Here is a 15846-nt window from a genome sequence, read left to right on the forward strand (position 1 = left end):
TTGGTTTTTTCAGAGGCCTCTCTGCTTGGCTTGTAGATGGCCTTCTCCTCCCTGTGTCCTCACGTGGTCTTCTTCTTGTACCCATCTGTGTCCTAATCTCCTCTTCTTATAAGGACACCAGTCATACTGGATTCAAGCCTACCCCAGTGACCTCATTTAACCTTAGTTACTTGTTTAAAGACCCTGTCTCCAAAGGTAGTCACATTTGGAGGTGCCAGAGATTAGGATTTCAATACTTCTTCCCTTAGCAGTGGCATGAGGAAAACTGAAATTCCTAAGCCAAGGTTCTAGCATGGCACTCCCTGCTCTGGGTCTGATTCTTTCCTATAAATAAAAGCACACATTGATGCAGTGCTCTCCACATGCCTGGTGTATTATTTCTATTGACTCAGTTAATGCTCATAAGCGGAAGGGCTCTACTATGAGTGGCCCCTTTTGCAGATGGAGAAACTGAGGCACAGAGTGTTCAAATGCCTTGCCCGAGGTTCCCCGGGTGCTGTGCTCTTAAGACAGGGGTCCCCGACCTCCTTTTCATGGGCCGGTACCAGTCCAGGCCTGTTAGGAACCGGGCCGCACAGCAAGAGGTGAGCTTGATTGTTATGCGCTTGAATTGTCCACAAACCGTACCCCCCGCCCCCCCCCCCCCCCCCCCCCCGTCTCATCTGTGGAAAAATTGTCTTCCTTGAAACCAGTCCCTGGTGCCAAAAAGGTTGAGGACCACTGCTCTAAGACACCAGTGTTCTACTTTGCCATAAAATAAGAGGTTTCTTGCTGTCCATTCTGAGTCTGTGTCTCTCAGCGACTCCTGGGCAAGAACATGGCTCTGCAGTCTGGCCATGGGCCACGCTTGGCTTGATTTTCTAGTAATGGTGACAGGCTGGCATGAGGCCAGCTCGGCCTTTTCTCCTTGAGGCTGGAAGGTTCAGGACTCAATGTCTTTCTTCTGCCCTTCACAAATTGTCCTGCTCGTGCCCACATCCTGGTCTTGTCATTATGGGCCCAGCCGACATACTAGGCTCCTGTCCCCTGGAATGAATGTCTAGTGACCTACATGAATGAGGGTGTGAGGGCAGCCAGAGCTGCGAACAGCTGTTTATTTCACATCTAATGACCACTTTGCTTTTATGTGATTATGTGCTGAGAGTATGTGAAATCATTTGACTTGGCTTCAGAGAGAGAAAATGTAGCTCTTATTTAAATGGTTTACCAAATAGGAATATAGTATATACTTTTAATGTCATTAGTAATTTGACCTTGTCCAAAGTGTTTTCTGTCTCCCTAATATATAGAATATAATTGGTAGGTTGGGAGTTTGATTTTGAAAATTATTAGATTGAAAAATGTTCATGTAGATTAAGGAGCAATCAAACAAAATTCTGTTTAGTGAAATCTTTTCAAGGTACAGCTGATGATCTGATTATATGTGGCACTATGACACAACAAACTCAAAATTCCATAGAAGAGTTTGTGAATTTTCCTGTTTGTGAACTTCCAAATTGTAACAGGATCTGACATGAATTTTTATATGTATGTATTTTAAATACTATAACTTTGTAGCCAGTATCATTAAAAAGACTTCTAAAATTGTTCTGCATTTGAAATTAAGATTTGTTAATGCTTTCAAACATAACGAAGTTTAGTTTAAGTGTGAATAAATTGATAGCTTTGTTCCTAAATGCAAAGGCCTGTGTGTTTACTATGAAACTCTTATTATTGCTTTTTTTTCTTACAGTGGTGGTCAAAATATAACCATCATGGGCCGAAATTTTGATGTAATTGACAACCTAATCATTTCCGACGAGGTAAAAGGAAACATAAACGTAAGTCTTCACTGCTTTGTAATGAGTTACTTTCAAAGATGATTTTGTTTTTGTAACACTGAAATATGTTGGGGGATACAATTTGTTTCTGTCCTTTGTGATATAGGCTCTTACCTATTGCATGATCTATATACCATCTGTACAATTATGAAAATAATAAGACCTTATATCGTAGTTGAGTATTTTGAGTTGCAGCACAGAGGAAAGAGCGATGGACTTGGTATGAGAAGACTTGCCATTTCCTCCACATGTGACTTATGGCAAGTCACTTTAATGAGACAGTGTTTATGAATACGTATGAAAATGCCTTGTGAATGGCGAAGGCATGATGTAAAGAAGAACAGCACTTCTGTGAAAAGCAAGAGGTATTCCCATTGCTCAGAGAGAACTGTGGTTCAGACGCAGTCTTCCTCTCTTGCCATTATCTCTTCGACCTGACTTGGTTCCTTTCTTCTGACCTTGCCTCCTCTGGCCTTTCATCTCCCCACACAGCAATTTGGAGCCTCCCCCTTGCCCCTTCCACCAATAGGAGTCACACATGGGCCTGGTCACAGGACACCATGGATTTCAGATAACAGTCGGGGGCCTCTGAGTGCACTTGGAAACTCTTCTAGAACGCTCTCCCCGTTCTCTTCCCATTTCTCTCCTTCAATGAGGTGTGAAGGTCTCAGCCTCTCTGGTGCCCAGCCTGACTACTTCCTGCCAAAGCTGGCAGGTCTTTGAGCATTCTCAGACTTGTTCCCTGGTTGGGTCCAGTGTGGTTCAGGCCTAGACGCAGGAGGCCATCCTAAGTCATCCTGGCGGCCTTATCATAAACACATCCACCTAATGATGCATTTCAGAGCCAGTTCCAAGCCTCACATTGTATCTGATTCCAGACCACGTCTCCGTGATGTGAACACGATTGACTAGACCAGATTGACTCTGACCAGAGACATTGCCTGAAGTTGTGAGTGGACTCACTCTCCCTCCCCAGTGCTGTTGCTAGATCGAGTAGAACTTACTGTGCATCTACTGTGGGCAAAACATTTTGATGGGTGCAGGGAAAAAAAATAAATACGATAGTCATGTCACTTTCATGGAGGGAAATGGCAAATCTGCAGCAGCATGGAAAATTGAGAGCATGGGATGTCCTTCAATTTTAGGTCCTCTCTTTCCCAGCCAGCTCAGAAACCCCTTAAGTCCAAGAAGGCACTGTGTGTTCCCACATGAAAGGGAAATTAAATATGGATGGAATTCAGAATGTCTGTGGAGAGAAGCAGGATGGGTAGGATTTGGCTAGGTGGGAACAGGAAGGCCAGTTCAGGTGCGGGGGACAAGGACAAATCACTCCCAGGCCTGGGAAGGGAAAATGTCAACTGGAACCCAGAGGACAGGTCAGGAATGAGCCAGAGGTGTGGCTGGAAAACTTGGGCTGTCAGAACGTATCAGACTGCAACTTTGCCCTTAATTCTCGAGGCCATGGGCAGAATTGAAGATCCCTAAGCAGAGAGTGACGTGAGTGTAGGCTGTTTTGGCAACAGTGCACAGGATAGTTCGGAGCAGCAGTAACTGGGAAAAGACCAGGAGACTGAGGAGAATGCTCATGCAAGGTCCAGATGTGTTTGAGATGCTCAGCTGTCCTTTGGGCTGCTGTCAGTAGGGCAGGTCGAGACTGCTGGGGAGAGTGTGGAGCTGGACAGGCCTGAGCCGTCCTGTAAAGCTGCCATACGGGGGAGCGTGAGAACAGCATCATGGGAGTGAGAGCACAGAGGAAGAAGAGAAGAGCACCCAGGATGGCATCTTGCAGAGTAGCTTCATTTTAAGGAGTGAAAGCAAATAAGATGGCCAGTGAAGGTGCCCAGGTGGTTGCTTGGAAACTAACAAAAAAGAGCAGTTCCTATAGAGGCAGCTGGTAACTAGTATGGAAATTGAGAGAGTTGAGGATAATGAGGTTAGGGTGGCCCCATCACCAGTTCTTTGTAGAAGGCATCCCTAATGAGAAGCCGTCCTGCTGGGGTTACAGCTGCTGGGAAGGTTAGTGGTTTTCATCACAGCTCCAGAGTGCAGAGAGCGAGAGACTCGGGGCTGGAGTTTGGAAAGGTGTGAAGGAAGAGGGGGTTTAGCCTCTTCGCATCTCAGCCCTTTGCATCAGATTTTCCCATCTATTGCCTCTTCCTACCTCCTTTTTATAGGCCAGTATTTGAGAGTAAATAAAAAGGGGGCAACCTTCCACCTGAAAATTTTCTTTCCACAAGTTTGATTGCTCTTCTATAAAACGCTTGTCAACCCCCTCACTCCCAGCAGCTTTCTGTCTGTCTCTCTGCAGGCCTGAAACTGCCAATATTTATGTTTGTTAGCTTTTTTATAAATAAACCTGAAATTGTGCCACACTTCCAGCTTTGTTTACAGGCTTCGTGCTCGTCTTATGACAGGGAATGCATTGTCCCCTTAACTTTTGTTCCTCCTATTTTCTGTTAGGCCTACAAAACCTTTTTTTCCTGTGGTTAGCGATTTCTGCTGAAGCGCTGCAAGAGGTTCCCCAACATGACTCAGCCAGCTGCTTGCAGGCCAGCTGCTGGCCTTACTGCCTGTTCCTCTCCTCTCCTCCTCTGGGGGAGTTTCCCCGGCCTCAGCCTTCATGGCTAGGACGTCCAGGCCCATTGGCCTTTCTCTGGCCAGCTTATTTCTGCATGCCATCTTTTTCTCATTGCATAACCGGGCTGTTTTCATTGTTGTTAATAATATTAATAAAAATAATAGCTGGCATTTGTATGCCATTTTTGTGTGGATAATCTCATTTAATGTTTTAGTGATCCCTCATCTCATTTAATTTTATGTTGAGGTAATTCAGCCCTGCCAGTTAGGCAGTATTGTCCCATTTTACAGATGAGAAAACAGAGCGCAAAGAAATTCAGTTACCTCGGTCACTTAGCTCTTAAATCCCAGGGCTGGGTTTCATTAATGAGATTTGCTAAATGCTCTCTTCTTCTCCCTCAGGTCTCTGAAGATTGTGTGGCGACTTCCTGCAGTTTCTCAGCCCCCAGTTTAAAGGGTTCGAAAGTGCGTACGAATGTCACAGTGAAGCTGAAAGTTCAGGAGACCTACTTGGATTGTGGAAGTTTGCAGTATCTTAAGGACCCCAGATTTACAGGATATCGGGTTGACCCCGAGGTGGACACAGAATTGGAAGTAAAAATTCTGGTACGTTTCTATTGTTTCAGGAGGGTGTGTGTTGTGCCCTCCTCAAATGTAAAGGTGTGCTTATGTTTGTGAGTTTCCACATGCACCCTGGTTCTTCATCTTTGCTTTGTTCTTCACAGAAAGAAAATGATAACTTTAACATTTCTGAGAAAGACATTGAAATTACTCTATTCCATGGGGAAAACAAGCAATTAAATTGCAGCTTTGAAAATATTACTAGAAATCAAGATCTCACCACCATCCTCTGCAAAATTAAAGGCATCAGAACTGCAAACAGCATCGCCTCTTCTTCTAAGAAAGTTCACGTGAGTCACCTGACCATCCTCTGTGACAGTTTTACCTTACCTGAGGGCGGGGGCGGAGGTGAGGGTGTTCCTTGGCTAACCCAGAAGCCAGAATGGAATCTTTCTTGGATCTTTAGATCCTCACTTTAAACAGAAGATGAACAAAGTTGGTATTGCCAGTCCATGCATACTTCCACCGAAGGAGCTGTCAGAATCCACCCTTGTGCCTATTTGAATGTCAGAGCAGTGAACACATCATTGTCTGTATGGCTAATGAGTCTTGATGGCTTTTGTTTTAGCCATACGTTGAGACTGTAGCATCTGCAAACAGAATCTCTAGACCCATTGATGAAGGAGCTGTCATTCTTTTCCCAGATGCAGAGAGAACATGTCTTAGCAGAATCCCAAAATGGGGGCTCTTTAACACACTCAGAGGAGCATTCGCATCTAGAGGAGACCAGACCATCTATGGGCGGTGGGCTGTTTCCTCCACCGTGAAGTCAGTCACTGTGATTGATCTTTTCCCAGTCATGTTTGAGGGTCCTGTCACTGGTGTATTTATGTCCCTCCAATAAAGATGTGAGGCCATGGGGAAGGGAAACATATTAGAAGTCTCCCTTTATAGCGTTCTTCCCATATTAGGGTCTACACAGTCTCTAACAGAAAAAAAAAAAAAGATGCTTTATGGTCTATAGTCATAAATAATTGGATAAAGGACAAGGAAAAAGAACACTAGACTGGAAAGCAAAACAAAAATGTGTTCATGTTCCAGCTGCATCAGTTGATAGCTGTGTGGCCTTAGATGAGTCACTCAGCTGCGCCAAGCCTCCTTTTGTCATCTGTCGTATGGTAAAATGGTAATAATAATTGTCAAATCAATAACTACTAAATTCACTAGTGCTCCTCCCCTCCAGTTAGTTGAGAAGAGCAAGTGCTAGATTCTCCCTTATTCATGAAATACAGTTCCGGAGTGCCTACGCTGTGGTGGGGACAGCAGAGAAGAAAACAGACAAGAAACACTCTCCTTTATGGGATTACCTAAAGAGATACATAGCAAATAAAATACATCAAACCTGTGTGAGATGGTGGAAACTGTTATGGAGAAAAATGCAGCAGGGAGGGGCATAGGGACATGGGGCAGTGCCGTCAGTTTTATGATGGTGGGAAGAAAAGGTCTCCCTGTAAAGATGGCGTTTGAGTAAAGACCTCCAGGAGCAGAGGAGTGAGCCAGCCATGGGCTGTCTGGGGCAGAGTGTGCTAGGCGAAGGGGACCGGGGGTTGTGAAGGTCCCGAGTTGGAAGCCTGCCTGGGGCATTTGAGCAACAAGGAGGCCAGTGCGGCTGGAGTGGAGGGAGCAAGGGGGAATATTCTGAGGAAGCTGGAGAGCCAATGGTGGGAGCCGGGAGAGCTGACAGATCGTTGGGGCCTCGTGGGCTATTGTGAGGACGTGGCTTTGAGCTCTGGGAAGCTGCTGAAGAGTGAGCAGGAGTGCCATGAGCTGACCAACTTCAATGATAGGGCACCATTTAGTCTTCAGGACGATGCTACAGTTTAAAAATGAGGAGAGCGAGGACTGGATGGGTGAGTAACTCTCTCAAGCCCTACAGCTGCTGAGGAGAGCAGGTGGCAAAGCTGGGGCTGAGGACCCGGGCCCTCTTTCTGGGTCCCGATTCTGGGCTCTGGCCACTTTGCTCAAATGCTTCCATAGAGCAGTTGTGGCTCCGAGGATGGAAATGCACCTTTCTACTGGTGTGTATGTCAGTGAAAAAACAGGGCTTGATATAGACGTTTTCCCTTTATAAGTTTTATAGAATTTTTTATAAGGAAAAACTAAAATTGGTAAAGGCCCTCAAGGATCATCCAGGCGGAGGTGCCGAGAAAACGCAAGATGTAGAAGGGATAAAAGTTATTTGCCTCGTTGGTCAGGGGCTAAGGGGCTTCTCTCCCTCAAGTTCCACCTCTTTAAATCCCCAGGGCAAAAAGGACCAAGATTTAAAGTCTCTAGGTCTAGTCTAACCACAAATGACACATCTGGAAGCTGAGGCACAGTGAACCATCTTCATTGGCTCAAAGTCACATAGCTAATTCGTTCCAGAGATGGGTCTTGAACTCAGATAGCCTACCTAGCTTGCCATCTCTTTGTTTCTTGGGGAAAATCACTTGGGGGAGAAAACTGTATAAGAAGATATGGTACCTGTCTGATTGAGTCTAATGACATTCTTTGTCCCATTAGGTCAAACTGGGGAACTTGGAGCTCGATGTTGAGCAGCAATCAGTTGCTTCCCCTTTGTATTTTCTGATTGCGCTTCCCATCTTGCTCTTGATTGTCATTTCTGGTAAGTGCCCTGTTTAACTTTGTCAAAAAAAAATTATTCCCTGGGGCCTCTCTTCAGGCAGGCCGACTTCCAGCTTTCAGGGGCTGTTTGCTTCAGTTGAGTATTAATGGATGAAAACACAAACCAAAACTTTGGGACAGGAATGATAGGTACACGTTGAGGGCTTTCTAAACATTTTTTTAGAATGCTTTAGGAATAAGAGGTTGGATCACAAAGATGGTATTTTAGTGTTTGAAAATTATAATCCGCGTTGCTTCCGCGATCCTTTGATTAGCGATGACAAATGTCTCAATTACTCCCTCGGAATTCTTCTGGGACTTTGGACTCCCGTGACTTGGCTGTCTCACCCTGCCATCCCACCCCTCCCGCCCACTCCAGCCCTACACGTCCTGGCAGAACTGCGTCGTAGAAGTGCGATCTGTACCATCTATTAAAATGTTCCAAGGCTCGTCCAAGCGTGGCGACCCCATGGTGGTTGCTCACTGACTGAATCTGGCTAACTGATGTGTTTTCTTTGGCCCACACAGCATTTTTTAAAACTTTGACATAGTTCACAGTATTTTAAAACTAGGTGATTCCTATTTTTAAAAATCTCTTGCAAATTTGGAAGATCTGGATCATTGGATCCCAATTTCCCCTAGCACCAGTTTGCTGGAGCTGAGTAGCAGCCACCACTTTAAGAAAGAGCATATGTTCAGTGGCTTTTTGCCACAGTCTCTATTACTCTCTATTGTTCCACTCAGGTCACTTAACTCGTCTTTGTACCTGGTCCCTGTAGCCATTTAGTTTGTGACCTCTGGTTCCGAGCTGCTTTTCACGTTAAGTCTGTTTCCTCTTGTCTTCTTTGAAAAAAGAGCTCTTCTCCTCAGCTAACGTAGCATTTTGTATTTTTTGACTTAACCCAGGCATTGCCTTTCTAAGGTTTTCTGTTAATAGTTGCTAACATCTCCTTCCAGGTACACGCTTCCTCACACGTTTGCTCATGCATCTCTGTACCCATTATTTACCTTGTATTTATTGAGTATCTGTTATGTTGCTAATAACTGTGCCAGTCTCTGCAGCTAGAGAAGATGAGTTAAGGCCTGGTCCTTTGTCTTGGGTGGTCCTCAATCCAGTGAGGGCAAGATTTATGTGTGTGATTAACTGGCCTAATAGAGTGAACTCATTTTACAGAGACCCTGATTTGCCCTGTTGACAATCATTTCAGGTATTTTTTTTATGCTCTCCCCAAGTTTTCTTACCCCTGTGGCATATCTGGAATCCAGGATTGGGCTTGGTATTTTAATAAAGTCCTGTCTGGTGCCGACAGTAAGAAGATTACTTGGAAATTCCAAATTCTGGGCTCCATTTTGAGAATTGGCTGCTGTCTCATTCTAAATTCACGTCCACTTTGTGGCTTACGAGGCACCTGTGATCTTGCTCTTCCCCTACCTTTGCTTGGTTTGTAGAGATTGTTATGCTCTTTAAGATAAATTTAACGAGTTGCTTCTGGCATCATTGGTATCTGCAAAGCCCTTTAAAATTCTCATCCCCTTCTTCCCATGATTTCAGGGAGACCTGTGTCATTAGCAGCTGGAGTAAGTATACTCTTTAGTCCATCAATCACATTATGAGTGAAAACGCTCACCACACCTGGGCTAGGCCTGCCGCCTACAAACACCCCCACTGTGGCTGCCCCTGGAGGTTTCAGCCACGAAAAACTCACTGCTTAGTGGGTGTCACCAACTGCTCCCTTTCCATTCAGTGAGCCAGGGTAGCCCAAAGTGCAACCTGAGGCACATCAGTCCCAAGTAAAGGGGTTCTGTGATCAAGTAAATTTAGGAATGACTGCATGCCCCACCCTTTCTTGAAGAGGTACAATGCACATTATGGTTAAGACTGTTGACTTTACAAAGTGGTCCAGGGAAAAATCATATTTAATTTTGTGTCCTCCAGCATCATTCCCATCTACTGCTGGCAGGGTCCTTTTAACATGAAATTTCTATTAAAAGGAGAAAAACTTTCTAGAATAAAATAATGATAATTGACAGTTGTTGAGATCTTTTTTAATACATGGTCTCAGTGCTTTCTGTGAGTTACTTCCTTTAATCCTCACAATATCACAGTGAGGTAGGCCCTTTGCAGATAAGGCAGCCAGGCACAGAGATGCTAAGGAACTTACCTGAGGTCACACAGCTAGTACACAGCAGAGCAGGGAACGAACCCCAGCATTGAACCTGGCCGCTTTACTGCCTCTACAGCACAGATAGAAGCAAGATAAAGTGGAGAAAGAAGCAATAATCAGATGTGGTGTTTCACTGTGGCCCACTCCTCATGTCATCCCACTTGATCTCCGCAAGTTTGGCTTATGTAGCTAACTGGACTATGGTGTCTTTCTGCATTTGCAGCTCATCATTATTTTTCCAGCGATATTTAGAAACATTAAAAAAAAAAACCACCAAAAACAACCCGTGGAACAATATAAGTGGTCTGTGTCTGTAGGGAAACTTGGCTCATTCCATTACTGGTCAGCCAACTGGGACCTTTGGTTACAAGTGAAAGTTATTTGATTTAGTTTTCAATTTTAAGATGAGTGAGGTTTTTGTTTTTCTCTTGCATTGGAGCATCCATCTCTTCAGAGTGACCTGTCACGGGGGATTTTTCTTTTTATACTTTCCACCTCTTAAATGCTGTTTATCCTCTCTCTGAAAAAAACTGTAAAGGTTGATTTTCATTTTCCTTTTTGTTTTTTAAGTTAATATGTCAATCTGATGCTGGCTGTCTGTCTCCTCAGTGGCTGTGGTGGTGACCAGACACAAATCAAAGGAGCTAAGTCGCAAGCAGAGCCAACAGCTGGAGCTCCTGGAGAGCGAGCTCCGGAAAGAGATCCGTGATGGTAGGTTCCAAAATTTTATTTGTAGAAAAACCAGTCTTTTTTTATTGTCATTTTTTTTTGACCCTTAAACGGAGATGGCCTCAGTAATGAGAAGTGTTTGTCTAACGGAAGGCAACTGAACAGCAGGGCCTGGGCCTGACTTTGTCTCTTATTTCAGCTCTTCTCTGCAGCCAACCAAGTAATTATCTATTGTTTCTTCTCTAATAAAAACCAAGGTCACACTTCGTGTTAGACAAAACAGCAGAAGATTTTATCCATTTTTTGTTGAGTTAAAATATTGCTCTTGGGATTCTGTTTTGCAGGCTTTGCCGAGCTGCAGATGGATAAATTGGATGTGGTTGATAGTTTTGGAACTGTTCCCTTCCTTGACTACAAACATTTTGCTCTGAGAACTTTCTTCCCTGAGGTAAAAGAGCATTGATCATGTTCCTAAGGTTGAATCTTGAATAATAATGAAGGTGCTTGTTGCTGTTGTTAAGATGGGTGTTTGCTTCCAAGGCAGCTATAGAGGACGTGGTTGGTATAAAATAATGGCTTAAGTTTGAGCAGAGCAGGGAAAAGGATAATTATTAATTGGATTGATGAGGGTATAAAGCAGTGATGGGCCACTGGCAATTACTCTTTGTCCAGTAACAAAAACCTCAGAGGGACAGAAGTTCAGAGTGATGGTTTTTGCTTTATTTTACTACCAGTTTAGAACTGAATTTGTAGCTGAGAAGAGAGCTAGTTTATTTAAAAATCAATAAATTGTGGGCTGGCCAATTTGTTGTGTTTATCTGCATGACTTCCATTGCAGCTGCTAGATTATTCACTATTACTTCTCAATTGGAAATGAAAAGAACTACCGGCCAAGAGGTTGGAAAGTAGACGTGTATAGTAGAATTTGAGTTGATAACAGTCATTTTTAGCAGTGTAGAGTTTTTATGGTTCTCTTCAGTAGTTATTACTTAGCAAATCAGTTAGCATCATCCTCATTGAGTAGACCTAGCTGCACGAGATGATGGATTTGCTGTAGGACTCCAAGGAGTAATCTACTTAACCCTTTGGTTTCCAGTCTCACTTATGTTCTGAACACCTCCATTCTCTCACCCAGTCACTCAGCCTTCTTCATTTACCCTCCCAAGTCTTTGGCGAGGCACACTCATTCTCCTGTCATCGGCGACACCTCTCAATACCCCAGCTCCGGCAAACCGCCTTTTTTGTCTTGAACTGGTGACCACAAGAAAGGCCCAACCTCTGGAACACATCAACACCAATTATCACGATGAAATCGAGACTTCTGAGCAAAGCCAGAAGCCTCTCCAGGCCAAGAGCTTGTATCACCTTATCGGGAGCTTCTCAGCTACATTTGGCCAGAAACCTAGAGTTCAGAAACTCAGACACCCTCAGGAAGCGATTCCTACTTTCTCTATAATTCTGGAAGTGGACACCATGATATGTGATGTTGTGTCTGGAGGTTGGGCTACCGCCATAAAACACCCACCGTATTTTTTGCCAAGCCTTAATGTTGTAAATCAAGAGGACTGTAAATAAGACTCTAGCTTTTTGAACTTGTAGTTTTTTCTAAAAACTCATCCTCCAAGAGTATCAGGCACCAAGACTTGCCATTTGCCACCTCATCCATTTCTGCGGAAGAGCATCATGCAGGGAGGGGAGTTCAATTCCCTGAATCAGGATGACGGCGCAGAGCCTCAGCAAAGGGTGCATCGCAAGTACTATTTCCCAGCTCTCTGAGATTCTCATTAAGAATTTAACAGCAATGAAATAACAGAGATTTCCACCATCAACATGAGAACTGTGTGGGCTTTTACAGTTAGTGATTGCTCTTGAGTGCTGAAAAGAGTAATCTGTGACCTGAAAAAGAAATTTTGCTATCTTCTAAATTCAGTCATCAAGAGCAAGATAGGGTAACGAATGCAAAGGAGCACTTGTTGCATTCGTTACCAGGGACAATTCTGTATTACCTGAGGACAGTGATTTTCGACCATTGTGCCACAAGACTTTTTAAAACATGCAATGCCTGACTATTTAGTCAGGGACACTGACCTCTTTTCCCTTAGATTGTCAAATTTAAAAATGGCGACAGCCAACACAAAAACAGCTGTCAGGTGTGAGTGAATCAAAGTTATACCTATATTTTTTGGCAGATTGGCAAAAAATGTCATGTCTTTTTGGTGTGCCGCAGAATTTTAGTAATTAGTTTATGTGTGCCATGAGATGGAAAGGGTGGAAAACCGCCATCTTAGGGGAAGAGAGTGAGAGTTACCAGGAGCCCAGCTGATTTAACTCCAGGTTATACATAATCTGGAAAGGCACCTGGAAAGACATACAAACTGGAGACAGAAGGAGTAGTCATTAAAGGAGAAAACCCAGAAAAAAACAAGCATAAGTTTACCAGTACCCTATCGAGGAGACCTAAGTTAAAATCGAACTTACATAGGTCGGAAAAGACATGGTGAACAGGGAGACATATGAGTGTTCTACTAGGACCAGCCTGCTGAAGTGCATGCCAGACTGCAGACAAGTCCATCTGTTAATCAGGCCCTTAACTGAGAGATCAGGAGCCCACACCTCTAGTCTGAGGCGGGGGGTGGACGACAGAGGGAAATTTTAGGTAGTCTATCTAAATACCAAAACATCTACCTAAAAACATCTACCAGATAACAAAACCCAAAGTAACTGTAGGTTCACAGCGACCAAGGCGCTACCAGTTCCTGGTTCTCCACCTTGCTGGCAGGGTTTGGCTTTTAAGGCCTTGCTTTTCATTATATTGACTACTTTGTTTTGTTGAAAATAAGAAAAGAAATTAGGGTAAGCAGAGCACCTAACCTCCTAGAAAAGGAAGGCGGAAGCCAAGCTGGCATTTTCCTATCTAAAGTCAAGAATCAATTTGTTTGAACTGCCTACCTACTTAAAGTTGATTCAGCAGAAGAATAGTAGAAGTAGAAAATGCAAATGTAGGGTTTGATTTTTCTGCCTATTACTAAGGGAAAGTATGACCAAAAATAGTTGAGGTCTTCTTGCTTGGGCTAACAAATAAAGCAAAAATTCTCTGCAGAAGAAATTTACTTTAATAAGATAAGTAGCCTAAAGTTACAATTACTACAAAAAGAAAAAAAGAAAGAAAAATCTGAATATTTTTTAGTTTGTTTTTCATTCTGTTGACTCATTTAAAATAACTCAGCATGCTTTTAAAATTTAATCATTTAATTCCATTAAGATTTATGATATGTTAAAAAAAGAAAATTCAAATTTAAAAGCGTATATCCAGGAGCTACATAGCATAGCACATTAAAATATTTTTAGAAACCAGCAGGACAACAGCATTTTGGGCTAGTTTGTCAGAAGTTAGTGATCAAAACAATAATAGCTGACATCGAGAACTTACTATACGTTCATTTATTTAATTTTCACACCACACTCATGAGTTGGGAATCATTGTCCCCATTTTGCAGATGAGAAAAGAAAGGCGCAGAGGATTAAATGACCTGTCAACGGTGACGTGTAACCAGTATGTGATGAAACCAGGGCTGGAAGCCAATTAGTTTCACTCCAGATTGATGTGGCGTGTGGAGACAGTAGATACTGAGCTAAGACTTGTAAACACTTACCAACACAATTCTGTATAGATACTAAGAAGTTAAAGGGCTTGAGGAGTGGTCTGCATATTTGCATGGTCTTCTTTAACCACCACTTCTCCGAGTCAGTTCTTTCCAAGTGTGAGAAGCCTTCATCTACCAAAAATGGGACTGATGCCATAATTCTTCTTCTTAGAGGCTTTCGGAATGCATTGGTGTTTCTTGAGAGCTGAATAATTATTTATTACGCATTAGAGAATATGCCCATGGACTCTTCAGATTAGCAAATAGTGTCTCTACTTTATTAAAAACGGACTTTGGTATTATAACAAAAAACACTATTCATTTCCTTTGGATGTTATGAATAATAAAAGTGTCTCCTTCCTCTCAGTCAGGTGGCTTCACACACATCTTCACCGAAGATATGCATGTAAGTCTCTAAGTTTTCATTTTTAGCCCATGACTGCCTGACTTTCATAGTGTTATCATCATCATCATCATCATCTCCATTATTATTTTGAATTTTTATTGTGGGTTTTTGGATCATGAATTCAATATTAAATAATTCATTGTCTTGGAAAACCCATTGTGGATTGGATCTACTTTCTAACTTTTAAGTTATTGTGTTATATGATACTATATTACAGATTTTTTTTTTTTTTTCCCAGAACAGAGATGCCAGTGACAAGAATGAGAGTCTCACGGCTTTGGATGCCCTGATTTGTAACAAAAGCTTCCTTGTTACTGTCATCCACACCCTTGAGAAACAGAAGAACTTTTCAGTGAAGGACAGGTATTGGTCAACTTATTTATATTTTGAGAGTCATTAAGTAGAGAAAATAAAACCTAAGCTCCTTATTATCTTATTTCTAAATCACAACTCGAACTTGGCGTCTTGAGAACAGGCTGTTTGGTTGGATAGTCATGCAGCTGTGATATCTGCATTTCAGATTATACCACCCCAGCGCAAATTCCTATTTTAAAGATGCACACATACAACACCCCTCCCCCACCAAAAACCCTGAAAAACCCCAACACCAAGAAAAAAACATGAGTCCTAAATCAGAAAAGCGGAAGTACTATTTTTTATTTTTAAAAACACCCTGAAAATTCGGGAAAGACATTCACTTCTTGTTACTAGTCTAGTTTAAAGTTCAAGTGCTGAAAATAAATGAAATGTCCAAAAGTTAACATTGGTGTGTGGTTTTTATGGATGGAGAATGAAGGTGGTTGAAACTTAGACATTAAAAAAAAAAAGTGCCCATGGATAGTACCCTATTGCCCCTCAAGCTTCCATGTGTCAAGCCAAATCACAGCTGATGGTTAACCTCATCAACCAAGGCTGTTTTTTCTCTTCGTGTGTATGCTTTTTGTCATCTGTCTTTTTTTTCCACTTTTATTGAGATATAATTGACTTACAGTACTGTATAAGTTTAGTGTAGTGGGTACAGCATGATGATTTGACATAAATACGTTGGAAAATGATTACCGCCATAAATTTAGTTAATGCCCAAAATCTCATATAGCTACAAAAAAATGCTTTTTTCCCTTATGATGAGAAATAGGATTACTCTCTTAGCAATTTTCAGCTGCACCACACAGCAGTGTTAACTATAGTCATCATGTTGTATGTTACGTCCCTGGTACTTATTTATCTTATAACTGGAAGTTATAATACCTTTTGATTCCCTTCTTTCAATTTTCCCTCCCATCAACTTTACCCTGCCCCTAGTGACCACAAATACCCTGATCTCTTTTCCTATAAGTGAG

At 42.6% G+C, this 15846-nt stretch overlaps 1 protein-coding gene across 1 annotated transcript in view; it reads left to right on the forward strand.

The window, feature by feature from the left end:
* PLXNC1 (plexin C1) overlaps positions 1 to 15846 on the forward strand; it is a 145654-nt gene that overhangs the window by 89855 nt on the left and 39953 nt on the right. Inside the window, exons 12-19 of the mRNA XM_054580215.1 lie at positions 1733 to 1820; positions 4800 to 5003; positions 5123 to 5308; positions 7521 to 7623; positions 10397 to 10498; positions 10801 to 10904; positions 14468 to 14506; positions 14745 to 14869. Coding sequence (XP_054436190.1) covers positions 1733 to 1820; positions 4800 to 5003; positions 5123 to 5308; positions 7521 to 7623; positions 10397 to 10498; positions 10801 to 10904; positions 14468 to 14506; positions 14745 to 14869 — 951 coding nt within the window. The remainder of the gene's footprint in view (positions 1 to 1732; positions 1821 to 4799; positions 5004 to 5122; positions 5309 to 7520; positions 7624 to 10396; positions 10499 to 10800; positions 10905 to 14467; positions 14507 to 14744; positions 14870 to 15846) is intronic.

Source organism: Pteronotus mesoamericanus, unplaced genomic scaffold, assembly GCF_021234165.1.
Source record: "Pteronotus mesoamericanus isolate MK-2021 breed Mesoamerican mustached bat unplaced genomic scaffold, CSHL_Meso_final contig_56, whole genome shotgun sequence".
NCBI classification, from domain to species: Eukaryota; Metazoa; Chordata; class Mammalia; order Chiroptera; family Mormoopidae; genus Pteronotus; species Pteronotus mesoamericanus.